At 59.1% G+C, this 14229-nt stretch overlaps 1 protein-coding gene across 2 annotated transcripts; it reads right to left on the bottom strand.

The window, feature by feature from the left end:
• Positions 1-602: 602 nt before the first annotated feature.
• CACNB3 (calcium voltage-gated channel auxiliary subunit beta 3) lies at positions 603-13063 on the bottom strand. Of its 2 annotated transcripts, none has more exons than XM_086713522.1 (13): positions 12915-13063; positions 5725-5847; positions 5386-5508; positions 4823-4938; positions 4531-4595; positions 4291-4310; positions 4012-4092; positions 3751-3809; positions 3471-3580; positions 3017-3168; positions 2719-2814; positions 2441-2590; positions 603-1985 (listed from the first exon to the last, which is right to left on the bottom strand). In XM_086713522.1, the coding sequence occupies exons 1-13, from the start codon at positions 12954-12956 to the stop codon at positions 1671-1673; spliced, it is 1452 nt and encodes a 483-aa protein (XP_086569648.1). In that variant the 5' UTR covers positions 12957-13063; the 3' UTR covers positions 603-1670. The 2 variants fall into 2 exon arrangements, with proteins under 2 accessions (XP_086569648.1, XP_086569647.1); XM_086713521.1 differs by lacking the exon at positions 12915-13063 and adding an exon at positions 9491-9739.
• Positions 13064-14229: the final 1166 nt, after the last annotated feature.

The following is a 14229-nucleotide window of genomic DNA, read 5'->3' on the forward strand; positions in this document are numbered from 1 at the left end:
AACTTGTAGTCCTGCCTGCCCGCGCGCCCTCTGGGGAGCTTTGCACAAGGGTGACAATGGAGAGCGGTTGTGCCACACGGGCAGGTGGGGCCCAGTTGTGGCCTGTTGTGGTGTGCCAGCGGCTGGATGGCACCTAGTCTTCAGCAGCTTTGCTGGTGGCTCCCTGGTGGCTGAGCCCGCTGCTCACGAGAGGGGTGGAGACGGGAACTAGGGGCATTAAAGAGCGATGAGCTGGAGCCCACGGAGCGAGGCTGTGGGGAGAGGGCTGCAGAGCTGGGCAAGCGCATGGAGTTCAAATTAGAAATACTCTTGGGTCTTTTCGACCCGAGGCAGGGACGGTGTAAGGCTGTGACTAAGCCTTTTCTTCCTCACCTCCCGGAATAGGTCCCTTCCGTGCTGCTGAATGTTTTCCTCCTGGTACCTGGGCATGAGGGGGCTGCCCAGGAGTGCAGTCCTTCCCGCAGCTCTGTCCTCGTGCCCTTCCCACTCAGCGGGTCCTTTGTGAGAGAAAGGAGGCCGGGATACTTCTCTCTTCTAGACTTGGCCTGCGCTGTGAGGAACCTGGCCACCTGAGCCGGCAGACACAGAACAGGAGCCTGAAGGACTGTGCATGGTGTTTATTAGAGATGACAGTGAGGTGGGGGTCTTGTGGAACATGCTCTGTAGGTCACACGTTAGAGCCATAAGGCAAGGGTAGTCAGGTAGACAGGGCCGCTGGGGGCTGTCCACTGTGTCCTATCTCTCCCCACCTAACCCTAACTTAACAAGCAGCAGCTATGAATCAGCGAATAAAGTCGGGGCCACGTTCTCCAGGAGGCATGAGGGCCAAGAACAGAAATGACAGGAGGCAAGAGCAAAAAATGAGCGGGGCGAGGAGGCCCCTGTAGCTGTTCCATACGTCCTCTGCTATACACACTCTCCCTTCCCAACCCCCAGTCCAGGTTGGCTCCTGTCTGCCATTCGGGGTGACCGCGTTCCTGGTCTCTGGTCCCGTCACATGTTGAGAAGCTTTCCCGACAGGCGAGGAGAACCCTTCCCTGCAGGAGCTTCGGCTGTGAGGCCTCTGGCCCCGGCCTAGCCTGCCTGCTGCTCCAGCCTTGTGTCTGGATGCCCCACTCCAGCTGATGGACGGGAGTGCCACCCTGTCGGGCTCTGATTGTCTCACTTCTAATGTGTGGCAGTGAGGCGAGCGGAGGACCTCGGACCCCAAGCACAACCCCTGAGTGCCTCGACTGTCGGGACTTGGGCCTGCTCAGGGGCCTCGTTTCTTCCTCATGCCATGCTGCCCACACCCACCCTCTTGTCACTCTGAGGGGGCATCCCTTCCCTGAGTCTGGTGGGAAGGCCCCTGCTAAGGGGATCCTGGCCTGAGGGCACTGCCGGTGGGGCAGCTTCTTGTGCAGGAGAGGAAGGTGCCGGGGGTGCAGCACACGCAGCTAGTACCTGGAATGGGAGCCTACGGGGGTCACTGTGCCCAGGAGGTAAGGGGGCTGGCTCCCTGCTTCTCCCAGAACCTTGGGACCACAGGCAGCCCTGGAGCTGGGGCCGGGCAGGGGGTTGTGGGGGCTGAGCCTAGTGCCAGCCTAACGCCAGTCTAACTCCAACCTGCCTGGAGTGGGCACCCCAGCCAGCTGTGCCTGTGCCTGCCAGGGTAGGGCGGCAGGAGGCTGTCAGTAGCTGTCCTTGGGCCAGGGCCGGTTGCGCTGCCAGTTCCGGTCATTGTGGTTGTGCTCCGAGTCCTGGGCTAGGAGCCGGTCTTGGGGGTCGTGCCCGTTAGCACTAGGCAGCCCCGAGGTGTGTTGGCGGTGAGGCTGGTACAGGTCCTGGTAGGCGTCCGCATAGTCCTCCTCCAGGTGGCGGGAGCTACGCTGCGAAGACCCTGTCCAGGCTTGGCGGGAGCTCTCGCTGGCCTCGTCTGAGGGCATCAAGCTGTCCCGCTCCAGCGGCGAGTGCTCCTCGCCGCGCTCCCCCAGCAGCTGCTGGTTCTGGGGGCAACAGGACAGCTCTAAGTAGGCAGGGCAGACCTCGCCTTGGCCTCCCTCCCACCTCTAACTGGGTGGGGGCCGTTCTGCCTCGACTCTCAGTTCCTGGATACAGGAAACAGTGCAAGGAAGGAGGGAGAGGCATCTTCCACGTGAGACATGGAAAACGGGAGCTTTTGATTCCTGCAAAATTCAGGCTCTGCTGTCAAGACAGACTAAGCTAAAGAGAGTGTTTCTTTTGAACCCAGAAAAGTAACCTCTGATTACCCACCTTACTGATTTATTCCCTCTCTCATCAGGAAGTTCCTTCCCCCATCTGCCCTGGCTCTGTATAGCACAGCTGAGTTCTCCGATCCTTTGGCCTTCAAGCTGGAGGCCAAGGACAATCGCCTGGGCCAGGAGCAGGCAGTACTTTGGCGGGTTCAGCCTGAGCACCTGTGCCCACTGCAAACGAGTACCTGAAGTCCGGGGATGGCACTGGGAGGGCCCAAAAGTCCAGGGCCGGGGGCCGGGTGGTGGGTGGCCCTCCAGTAAACCTCTAGGTATTCGGCCAGGTGCTCACACGCATCCTCCAGCTGGTTCTCATCCAGAATCACATCAAATGACTCCTGGGGAAGAGAGGGAGAGGGGGAACGTTGGCTGCCTCTTGGTAGCAGCACCCCCCCACCCGTCTCCCTCACTCCCCCGCCCTGGAGAAGCTAGAGTGGGCACAGGAGTAGCTGACCCAGGCACTCACTGGTGGGCACTGAACCAGCTTGTCATATGCCATCATCTGTACAGTCAGGTGCTTCATCTGTGACTTCCCCCGGGAGCGGATGAGACGCTGGAGGACCTGAGGAGGAAGGGCAGGGCTGGGCCTAGAGAGAACCCGGCATGTCCCCCACTTGTGCTACAGCATCAGCAGCAGGTGAGGATGATTCAGACGGGGGCAGCAGGAAAAGGGAACTCAGGAGCCCTCGGGCAGGGATCAGGCAGAGGTGTACCGCGTTCTGGGAGGGCAGCCCCGTGGGCCTCCTCCATCGCCGTTGAGGTACCTTTGGTGAGGATACTTTGACAAAAACGATGATGGGGGCCAAGGAGGTCTTGGCCAGCTGTGCCGGGTGGTTGATGGTGTCGGCATCCAGCACTACCAGCTGCAGAGATTTTGCCAGCTCGAATATGCGCTCGATCTCACTCTGTACTTCCGCTGCGGGAGGGGGCAAGTGGGCCATGACGCTCACCGCGGGGCTCCACCTACTTCTTAGTCCCTTGGGGCCGTGGGAGCGCTCCGCGGTGGTGGACGGGAAGGAATCGGAGGGAGAGGGTATATTCATCAAGGTGCAGGCAAGCAGTGAAACGGAGAACCGGGGAGACTGGGGCGGTTCTTGCCAGTCCTGGGGCGGGTAGAGAAGCTGGGCAAGACTGCAGGTGCCGGGGAAGGGAGAGGTAGGAGAAAGGGTCTCACTAAGGCTTGAGTGGGTGGAGAAGCAGGAGACCGGGACTTCTCACCAATGCTGGAGCGGGCGGAGGAACGCTCAATGATGGTCCTCTTGCCAGGATTGTTGAGCACAGATCGCTTTGCCAGTGAGAGGTCAGCTGTGACGCGGGTGATGGAGATCCTGGGGTGGTGGTGGAGAATCACAGCCCACCTCTAAATCCCAAGCCTTAGGCTTCTCCTTACCCAGGTCCCACTGAGTTTCTCTTTAGAAAAGACCTTGCTACAGGCACCTGGAAGGAGATAATGATCTTCTCCCTGGTTCTCATGCCACCTGAGGCCAGAACAACTTACCTGCCATCAAATCTATGTTTGAGGAAGTCGAACAGAGCCTTCTGCATCATGTCCGTGACCTGGGTGGCAGGGGTGAGGGGAAAGGCATGGGATTGACTGGGGCCCTCTTGCGCAGGGGCAGCTTCCCTAGGCATGGCCCTGGAGCCCGCCCCCTCCACACACAGACCTGGTGGGGGTAGAACACCCCTCCCACTGTCCCTGTGGTCTTCCCACGGCAGGCTGGGTAGAGGCAACCCTTTGGGGTCAGGGGCCTTCTCTCACCTCATAACCTTTCAGAGAGGGTCCCACCAACACCACAGGCCGCATGGAGGGCACCACATCATATGGGGGAACGTGTTCTGCCTGCAGAATGGACCCAAGGTCAGGCAAAGCCATGGCCCTGTCGCCTGCCCTATGCCTGACTGGTGCAGGGCAGATCCAGAAGTTCTGGGCTCCCTCCCCTCTCTGTTCTCTTGCCCTTCCAATAAGGACTGCCCAGAAACCTGTCCCCACAGCCATAAGCCATGAGCCCCCCCAGCCCAGGTCCCTTCCTTGACTCACCTGCTTTTGCTTCTGCTTGGCTTTTTGGAAAAGGAAATAAAAGATTAAAGTTGGTGAAGGGGGAAAAGCCCTGGGGGCATGGTATTTATTCCCTTCCCCAAGGGAGACACTGGGTTTCTCCGAGCTCTTTTGGTCCCTCCACCAACCCCCTCCCACACAGCTCACCTGGGAACAAGCTCCCTTTCTCCCTGTGTCTTAGTTACCCACCTACCCAAGATGGGTGGGTTGGGGGGAGGCTACCTAGAGATGGCGGAGGGGAGCGTCGGTTGCCAATGTCACTCAGGCTGGAGGGGTTCCCAGATCTCCTGAGAGCAGAGAGGGAGGTCAATAAGCTTCTGTGTGAATGCATTTTCTACACATTATTTCACTGTCGTATACATTTCCTTACATCTTAACTAGCGAGGGAGGCGCACGTGTGTGACAGGTGTACTTATGCGTGTTGGCTTTCATATTTGTGCGGTGTTAATGCGTGCTGCGGGTAAAGTACATGTGTCTGGGGGTACGTTTATTGAGTCACAAACCCTGCTCTCACCTGGCCTTCTGCTCCTGCTTGAGCCGGATGCTCTCCAGGCGCTGGGGGCTGGGGATGAAGGCAATGTCCCCACCCTCTTTCACTAGCCTCCCGATCCACCAGTCATTGCTGTACTTCTGGGGGAAGGGGCGGTGAGAGGAGGCGCCCAGGCCTCAGTCCTGGCTCTTCAACATGAAGGAGCCAAGGAGGCATTCAGAGAGCGGTCTGAGGAAGGCAGCACAAAAGGAGGAGGGCAGGAGAAGGTGCCAGAGGGAAGGGCAGCCAGGTTTGAGCCACCCAAGATTTCCGTGCAAGGCATCACCGATGTCACAGGTAACCTAAGAGGCAACTCATCTAACTGCTCACTTTACACGTATGGAGACTGAGGCCCAAGCCAGGTCTCAGAAGGATGGAGGCCCTGGGGACTGGGTTGTAGATATGAGGGGCGTATGGGTATGTGTTCTGGATAAGAGCTGAGGAGTCTGGGGACCTGTTCATAGACTAAGACTGAAGTAAGAGACAGGGGAGCTAGGGCACGAGCAGGGGGATTAGGTGGCTCCTCTTTGGGGGTTGGGGCTGGTCACCTCTTTAATATGCAGAAAATCTTTGGCCTCAAAGTTGACTCCAGAGCCCTGGACTGGGCACTCCTCGTCCAGTACGCCACAGTAGCTGACATTGGTCCTCACAGCAAATGCCACAGGTTTGTGCTAGGGAATTTGGCCATCAGTGCAAATGAGGGGAGCCTCACAGCACCCCTTCTAGTTTCAATGCCCCATCAGTAGAGGGCGGAGGCCCCAGCAGGATGCCCATGACACACACACTCTTTCACACTCATGAGCATCCTGCCCACTGACCCCTGGGGACTTAGGACCCACCCCAAGTTTCCACCCAGTCCAGCCTAGCCTGCCAGCCCAAGTTGCTACCTTGGCCCTTTCAAGCTGCTGCTGAGCCTGGCTCTCCACTTCCCGCCGGGCACTCTCCCGGTCCTCCTCCAGGGAGACGTCTGAGTCCAGAGATGGGCGGCTGGTATAGGAGTCGGCTGAACCCTGGCATGGGGGAGAGGTTGTGACCGCTGGGCACTACAGGCATCCTCTAAACCCTACAGCAGAGGCTCCACTAACCCCAGCCTGTCCATGTCCGTGCTGGACCCCGGTGGTCCCTCTCATCTCCCTGAGAAGGGCCCCAGTGCTTCTGGGGCTGCAGGAAAGCCAGCCCAATGCATACGTGCTAAGATTGGGGCCCCTCCCCACAAGCCCATTAATACTGCGGCTCTGAACAGAGCCTTCACTTTCCTCCTTCCTCCCTTTCCTCTCCTCTACCCTGGCCTCTGGGGCAGAGTGAAGGGAGACGTACTGCAGATGATATATTGGAGATGATTCTGGATCTAGGAGACCCAGCCCTCTTGTTCACATCAGCCTGCAAAGCATCCTGGGCCTTATCCCTTTAAAATGCGTGGCAGCAGTACAGTCAGCTGGGAACAGTCAAGAGACACTGGTTGGCGTGGCACTCTCTCCTGGGTGTCAGGACAGAGCCATCTACCCCCTTCGATCTCCTCTCCCCAGGTGCCTACCCTTCCAGGGTGAAGAGGAAGACACGGTGCTGCCAACTCCTGGAAGTCACTTCCTCTCTCCCCACCCCCACTTTCTTTCCCCTTACACCTGCTGGGGCAACTGGCCAGGTGTGGGCAGCAAACAAGACAGACTGAGAAGGCAACACAAAGCTGTCTCCCTGGGCCCCAGTGAGGCTCAGCCACACCATATGGCCTGTATCTCCCCAGCCCTTCCCCAAGAGGATATCAGCCCTGAAGGAAGGCGCTGTCAGTGCCAGGCAACCCAGCGGAGGACTCTGGGGATGTAGGGACAGGGTCTCTAGTAACCTGAGCCGGGAGAGTCTCTGAGTCCTGCGAATAGGAAGGGGGTACGTTTGGAGGGTTGTAGAGCTCACCAAGAGGGAGATGCGCAAATGAGGAAGGAAAGCTGGACCTTAGGACAGGAGGATAGAAGTCAGGATGTCTGGGTTTCCCTGTCAGACTAGGGGAAAGGGAATCTTTTGTTTTCTGTCTCAGTCTCCACTCTTTATGATCAGAGGCTTGAAGTGTCATTTCCATCAGTTCTGAAGTGCAGGTGGCACAGATAAGGTAGGAGTCTGGCTAAGGGGTCCATGTGGGAGTGTGTGTGCGTGTGTGTGTGTAGGTTTTAGAATGTTCTCAGGCTGAGGAACATTCCTTCAAGCTCACTGTGCATGAGCACTTACAGAAGGCAGCAGAAGCCAGAGTATCAGTGGGGAAGACAAACTCACGTACCACCCTGCCCCTCGGCCCCAGCCCCAGCATCGGCAAGAGGGCTGGTCAGCTTGATATCAGCCCGGGGCCTTGAGCCTAAGGAAACACAATGTCTGTGGTAGATGGAACGCATGAAGAGAGCACAAAGGGAAAAAGTCTTTCATTTTATAGAGGAGTAGAGTCTGCCTGCTGTTCCCCATCTCTCTTGAGAACAAAATAAGGCTGGCTTGGCAGCAGGAGAAAGAGCGGCTGAGCCTCGGGAAGAACCTTTGTGCTGTCAACAGAGTGGGGGGGACCTCCTTTCAGGGGTCTTAGGCACAGGAGACAGCTGTCTAATGCGAGCAGGGACCAATGGGAAAGGAGGGAAGAGGCAAGGCGGGATGACAACTCACTTTGATGAGTAGGTATCAGATGCCTTCTAGATGTCCAGGCCTGTGCAGGAAGAGGATTCTGACCTTTGCTCCACAGGCTCTTGGCCTAATTTAGTAATCTTAATGTCCCCGCCTGGAACATCTGGGTCACCTGGCCTCTCACCTCAGAATGGGAATCATAGGATCTTCTCCTAAATGTTTAAGGAGTTGTGCTCACGATGGAACCCCCTCTCCATTATTCCCAAGTCCTCAGAGCAGGACCCAAGGATGGGTGCATCCTTCGTGCCCTGGTATCACTTGGGAGGCCAGGGCTGCCCTGCCAAGGGTGCTCTGGGGTCTTGCCTCCCCCACCCCCTGTTATGCCAAAACAGCCAGAGGCCCAGTACTTTGGAGCTGCCAGGAGTTGGCACAGTGCCCTGGTGGTGCCCCCCTTGCCTGGTGAGTGTGTGGGCAGGCTGCAGCTCCACTCTTGCCTGGCACGGGGGAAGAAGAGGAGGGAGATGAGCCGGTGGATTTATTTAGAGCCTGATCTCCCTCCTACTGCTTCAGAGGGGGCCTCAGGGAGAGCAAGGAGCCAGGCAAGAGAAAGGGAAGCGGGGGGAGGGTGATCCAGGAACCAGAGAGGGGTGGGGAGCCAGCAAGGGGGTAGCAGGCTGCCCCCAACACATCCACATGTCAGTCTTCACCTTGCAACAGCCCTTGCCTTCTTGCCAGGGACGGGAAGAACCTTCTAGGGCCCTCCAGCCCCTCCGAGAGGTTCATTCTCAAGCTCACCTTGGCACCCTGGGCCATGCCAGCTGTCCCTTCAACTGTCAGAAAGAGGTGTCCACCAGAGCCTTGAAAATCATCTGCTCTAGCTGCAATGTAATTAGCCCCAGAGGCCCAATGGGGAATTGGGCCCAGCAGGAGCCCAGTCCCAGAAAAGGACTGAGAGCTGCCTATCCTGAGCCCTAGAACTCATGTATCGTGGGCCTGGCAGCAAGAGATGGGAGAAAACCCAAATACCCCCCCTTTGACCAGAGTGGTCTGCCCTCCACACCTATCAGGGACCCCTTCCAAGCCATCTAGTGGTCCTCTCCTAAGGAGACCTTCATGCAGCATGTTTCGGAGAAGGGACAGAGAAGCTGCTGCCCATCCTTGCCCCATCTTTCCAGGCACTCTCCCTGCTCTCTGAGCTCCGGGAATCACTGCCTAATGAGCTGATTTGTCTCAGTGGGTCAGGAGATAAAAGCAAAGAGGAGAATTAAATATTTATCAGTTGCCTGGTTCTCTGAGCAAAGAGCTTCCTCTCCATCCCCAGGCCCTCAGCCCCTCTGGCCTCACCTCTAGGCCCTCCATGCTGAGCAGGAGCTCAGGAAGCCCACTGCTCTGAGGACGCCCCAGCAGGAGGCGTGGAATGGATGGGGCTCAGTCAGCTGGCCCACCCATGTGCCAGGTGCCTAGTTTCCAGCCTGGGAGAGAAGCTGTGCTGCAGGCAGGGTGAGGAAATAAGGCAATGCTCAGGGATGGGCAGCAGAAGGGAATAATGGAGGTCCTCAAGTTTATGATCCTTTTGAGGCTGGTACCTGATTCTCTGTTATCCCAGGCTCTCTAAATTTGTCCTTTACTTGAAGCATAGGTCTGAATTGTCCTCCTCCCCCAAAGCCTCAGCTTCTCCAGTAGCTGTTGTGTTCAGACCCAGTCAATCCTCCTTTGGGAACTCCAGACACTGCGTGTGCCCTCTCTACAGCCTCTATGCCCTCAGTCTCCAGCCCTTCCTCCCTCTACCCTTTAGTCCTGGGCTTCGGGGCCACCTGCTCGAGCCTTTCCCCCACACTACCCCCCGCCATGCGCACACCCGATACCCCTTGGTCTAGGACTGGAGTCCTGGGGAGCTTTGGGCATGGAAATTCATCTCCCCACTTTTCAGGAGCGCCCCCCCTACTGGCCCTGCCCCTCCACTGAGGCGTTTTTCAAAGTAATGAACGGGGGAAGGGTCCAAGGGAGAAGAGGAGTCACCCCAACTTCCCCACCCCCACCCTCACCGTGGGCACTCACCGCCTCCGAGTCCTCAAACCCGGGCACGTAGGAGTCGTCATACATGGGGGAGTCCGGGCTGGGGGGAGCGCGCGGCGCCGGGGGCGGGAGCAGCCCGGAGGCAGGGGCGAGGACAGCGGGCCGCGCCCGAGAGATGCCACCGAGCCCCGCAGCCCTGCGGGCGGCGGCGGAGAGCGAGAGAGCGCGAAGGAGAGAGCGAGCCGCGAAGACCAGCTGCTCGGAGCTCAAATCACCGCTCCCCCCACCCCACCCCCCCAAACCCTGCCGGTCCCACCCCGAGCGCGGCTGAGGAATCTGGCGCCGGCTCCTACAACAATAGTGCCCGCCCACCTGACCCCCTCCCCGGGAGCAGGCGGGGGCGGCGGTGGGGGGCGCCGGCCACCCGGGGAGCCCGAGACCGGGCCTGGAGAGGGTGGCCGGCCGCAGCCGGGGAGAAGGTGGGTCCCCAAGCACCTATGGGGCAGAGGGGCCGCGGGGAGGAAGGGGAGGAGAGACTGCGGGCGGGGCGGATCTAGGCTGGGAGGAGGCGGGGCGAGGAGAGATGCGGAGACAGAGACGCTCAGCAACCCAGGAAATACTCCGCCGGGAAACAAAGGGCTGGAGCGGGGGAGGGGAGGGGGCGCGGAGATGGGACCCAAGCCGTGAAAGCCGAGGGCGCAGGTGGCTTAGAGGCCGGAGACAGAGAAAGGAGGGATCGAGGCAGAAAGAGAGGAAAGGGGGAGACAGGAAATTGGAGAGACTGGGGGAGATCGGAGAGGCGGGGCGGGGGCTGGGGACGGGCAGCAGAAGGGGGAGGGGCCCCAGGTGAGAGGGCCGCGTGTCTAGGCCCTGGCGACCCAGAGACTCCGAAAGAAACCTCCGCAGTGGTACTGGGGAGGAATGGGTTTGGCGAGCCCAAGCCAATGCGTGAAAGTAGCCCCTACCCCAGCAGGTGCTCGGGCTCCTCCCCCCTCCCCGCCCCCCCGTGCTGGGACCCTGGAGCAAAGGGCCACGTCGCCCAACCCATGCAACTGGGGTTTTGGGTCCGACCGCCCCACACCTGTTGCGCGATTAGATTCCATCCTAGTCTGGCCAGGACTGGGGGGGGGGGGGTTCCCTTGCTCGCCTCCTTGCCAAGGACTGTGCCATGCATTGCCAAGGCATCCGTGGGAACTGGGGGAGGGAGGGGCTGTTTTAGGTGAGCCTAAAGGGAGGGGGAGAGAAACCGGAGGGTGGAGGTACGGGGATTGGCGGGGCTGGAACAGAAGGTGGGATACCGGCCACACTGGGGTTGGGAGGGTTAAGGGCAAGACTACCGAGTCACTAGTGTAAGGCCAGATTCCCTCCTTAGAGAAAGGATGGGGGTGGGGTGGCCGGGATCCTGGTTGGAGCCACAGTACCACGCTGTACCAGTTTCCTTCCAAGGAGAACTGAGATGTGAGGTTAGAGACAGAGCAGCAGCCCTTATCTTGGATAAACTTCCCCAAAGATCCACCCATTGGAGCGCCCTCCTTTCTTCCATCTCCTGAGCAACATTATTCCTTTGAATTTTGATTGTCTACCTGCCCTAACTCCACCACGAGGGGGATGTGAGATTTAGAAAGAGGGTTACACTTGGTTACACTTGGAGCCTTTCTGGGCTCATTCCTTCTCCAGTCCCTGTTTCTCACACCCAGGAGGGTGAATCAGGAAATCTGTTCGTTGCTTTACCTTCCTGAGCTACAGGGGAGTCAGAAAACCAAAGCTGACCCAGTTTGACGAGATCTGTGGGAGAAGCATTGCGCATGGGAGAGAGGAAGTCCACCTAACCCAACTGGCTTCCCCATTTATGTCAATTTTTCATGTTCCATTGACAAGAAAGAAGGAGAGAAGGGGCCTCATCTTAAGACTATCTTTAGCCTGCCTTTAGTCTGTCTGCCCCTGTGAGTGGTGCAGCCCAGCCCTGCTTAGCATCTTCCTGCGGCTGGATTTGGCAGACAACTTTGTTGGAGCCCTACAAGCTGGCCAGGCACTGCTGGGGGAGGCCGTCGGCTTTCACAGTTCTCTCCTGAGTCCAGCACCGTTTGGGGATTGGTTATACGTTGGATTCTCTGGTAGTGCCAGTTCCCAGACACTGTCTTTTCACTTCTGTGCCCCCCCTTTCTAGTTCCTCAGAACTCCTTGTCTCCTCCTCTTTTATTCTCTGCCTCTTCAGTTCCTTCTGTTTTTTCCAGAAGGGCAGAAAGGAGCCATGAGGTGTGAAAGAATAAGACTCTCAAGGCGCTCTCTCCTGGGTGATAATTCCAATGACGACAGCTGCTGGGGCATCTGCTTCTCTTCCCATCCCTGGATCTACTCTCCTGATCTCTCCTTTGGTGACTCTCTCCGCCACCAGGGGGTCCTGGGGATTGTAGTTACACAGCCGACCTGCCATCAGCGTCACTCCTTCCTCACACACCTTGTTGTTTTCATCCCCATCTGGGACAATGGTGTCCAAGTCTGCTTCTGAAGCATGAGTTGCCGTGCCAACCACCCCCCCCCCCCCCCGAGACGATTTCAAGCTTTCATACCTGGGCCCATCCCTTGGGTCTTACAGGAGCTTCAGAGCCGCACTCTTTCCCTTATCTCTGAGTCGTTACTCAATGCCCCCTTGCATCTCTTATCTCACCCACACCTGCCTGCTCCAGTTCTCATGCCAACTTCCTGTCCTGAAATAAGACATGTGCCTGTCAGTATCTACGTGGCCCCTAACCTCTTGTCTTTTCCAGGGGTGAGCATAAGACGAGAGCTGAGGGCAAAAAACCCCCAACCCAACCTAAACCAAAACAAACAAACAAAAAACGGTGTCGAGGATTGGAGAAGAGGATTTCTGCTCTCCTCCCTTGTAGGAGAGAGCTGTTAGGCTGGTAGCTGCCTGGCACCCAAGGTATGGAAGCAGGACACCAGGGAGAAGCCTGAATGACCAAGTTTGGGAGTGGGAGTACTTGGGAGCCTCCGGAATACATTCCAGCTTCTCCTGTAAGTGCACCAGGAAGCTGGCAGATCCTAATCCCTCTGCATTGAATGGGGAAACTGAGGCAGGAGCCAGTACCTCTGGGAAGTCCTTCTCCTCAGCAGTCTTTAAGATGGACCAAGCCCAAACCCCCAGCATTCTAGCTGCTAGGCCGCCCTCAGGGAGCCTGGAGAGGGGCACCAGGGGAGCTTGGTGAATCCCTCTTATCTCCGTCCTTTCATCTAGCTCCTTTTTTGGCTCCCCAGGCAGTCTTCCCCTCCCGTCCCAATCCCAGTGCTTAGAAGCTGCCAGCTCTGACTGCTCCCTCCTTTCTTGCCCGCCTCTTCCACCCTCAGCCTCACCTCCTCGATCTTCCTCCCTCCCCATCACTGCAGTCTCCCCCAAATGAGGGCCCTCCTCCTAGCTTGGAGTGGGGCTCTCCTCCCACCCACTGGGGAGGGGGCCCGCGTTTACCTCATTCAGCAGGAAGGTTGCACTGGAGTCAGAAAAAGACATAGACCGGGCTAGCGGTCTTTCCCCCTCCCCCGGGCCAGGGGCTCCGAGGCGGGAGCAGGACCCGGGCGCTGCTCTGCACACTGGCTCCCGCCTGCACGCCTGGCCTCGCCCCACGCCCGCCGGGCTCGCTGCCGGCTCGTGTCCCTCTCTCCGGGTTCCCTCCCCCTTTCCTCCTCCTTCCCTCCCTCTCCCTCCCTCTCCCTTCCTTTCTCGCCGCCTCTGTCACTCTCCCTCTCCAGTCACCTTTCAGTCCTGCTCTCTCCATTTCCGTCTCTTCTTCCTCCTCTCTAAGGTCCCTGTTCTCTGTTTATCTGGGTGCCTCCCACTGTCCTTCCATCCCCACTTCTCGCCTCCCTTCTCCGCCTCCTCCTTCCTCCTCAACCCGGCCCCCAGAAAAGGTAGGGACTCTGGAGCCCCCACCGCCGTAGGCAGAAGGGGCTGCCCGGACCCCGGAGCTCTAGGCGGAAGGTTCTAGTCCCTCCCGGCCCCTGCTCCGTGCGCCGTAGGAAACCAGGCGCCGGCGCTCCCGGCGGCGGCGTCCACCCCGACCTCAGCAGGGGACAGGATCCAAGGGAGAAATGCTCGTGTGCGACTCGCTAGCCCCCGCGGCAAGGCGCCCCCCTACCCCGGGGTCCGGGAAAGCCACGTCCAGCCACCCGTCCCCGGCCCAGACCCTGGGTCTCCAGCGCGCCCCGGAGTCTCTAAGGTCTCTCCTCTCTCCTGGGTTCCGGCGTCGCGGAACTCAGCCCGCGAAGGCGCAGGGCTAGGCGAGGCGGCTCGTCCCCGCCCGGCTGCAGCGCCCCCTAGGCTCGCTCGCGGGGTGGCCGCACACGCCCTCCAGGTGGCGGCACCCGCCGGGGGTCCTGTCTGTCGACCGGCTGCCGTCCGGCCCTCCCAGCAGGAGGCGCTGTCCAGGTCCGAGCGGAAGGGGCGCAGCTCAGAGCCAGACCCCCCCCCCCCCAAGCCTAGGAAGAACCCCTCTCCTTCTCCTCTTTCCAAGAACTGCGGTCCCACCTCCGCCCCCCACCCCCCAGTATGGGACTCCAGGCTGCACTCTATCTTCACCCCGTAGGATTCCTTTGAGACACTTGGCTTCTCTGGGGCCCTACCCAGCTCCTACCTCCATGTTGGTCTCCAGGGGCGCCCCCGCTGAGCCCAGCAGCTATCCGGCCAGGCCTGGGCAGCTGGGAGTACAGAGTCGCGGGACTGCTGCTCCGGTCAGTACCCCCTCCACCCCCTTCGGCGGGCACGTCAAACAGGACAAGCCCAAGTT

This window comes from Puma concolor, chromosome B4 (assembly GCF_028749965.1).
Source record: "Puma concolor isolate L17-30 chromosome B4, mPumCon1.1.hap2, whole genome shotgun sequence".
Taxonomy (NCBI): Eukaryota; Metazoa; Chordata; class Mammalia; order Carnivora; family Felidae; genus Puma; species Puma concolor.

Coding starts and splice junctions, on each gene's coding strand:
- CACNB3 (XM_086713521.1), bottom strand. CDS start 9,535: ATGTATGACGACTCCTACGTGCCCGGGTTTGAGGACTCGGAGGCG. Junction 4,596..4,822: donor AAGCAGGAGCAGAAGGCCAG/GTGAGAGCAGGG, acceptor CTCTGCTCTCAG/GAGATCTGGGAACCCCTCCA. Junction 3,581..3,750: donor AAACATAGATTTGATGGCAG/GTAAGTTGTTCT, acceptor CCACCACCCCAG/GATCTCCATCACCCGCGTCA.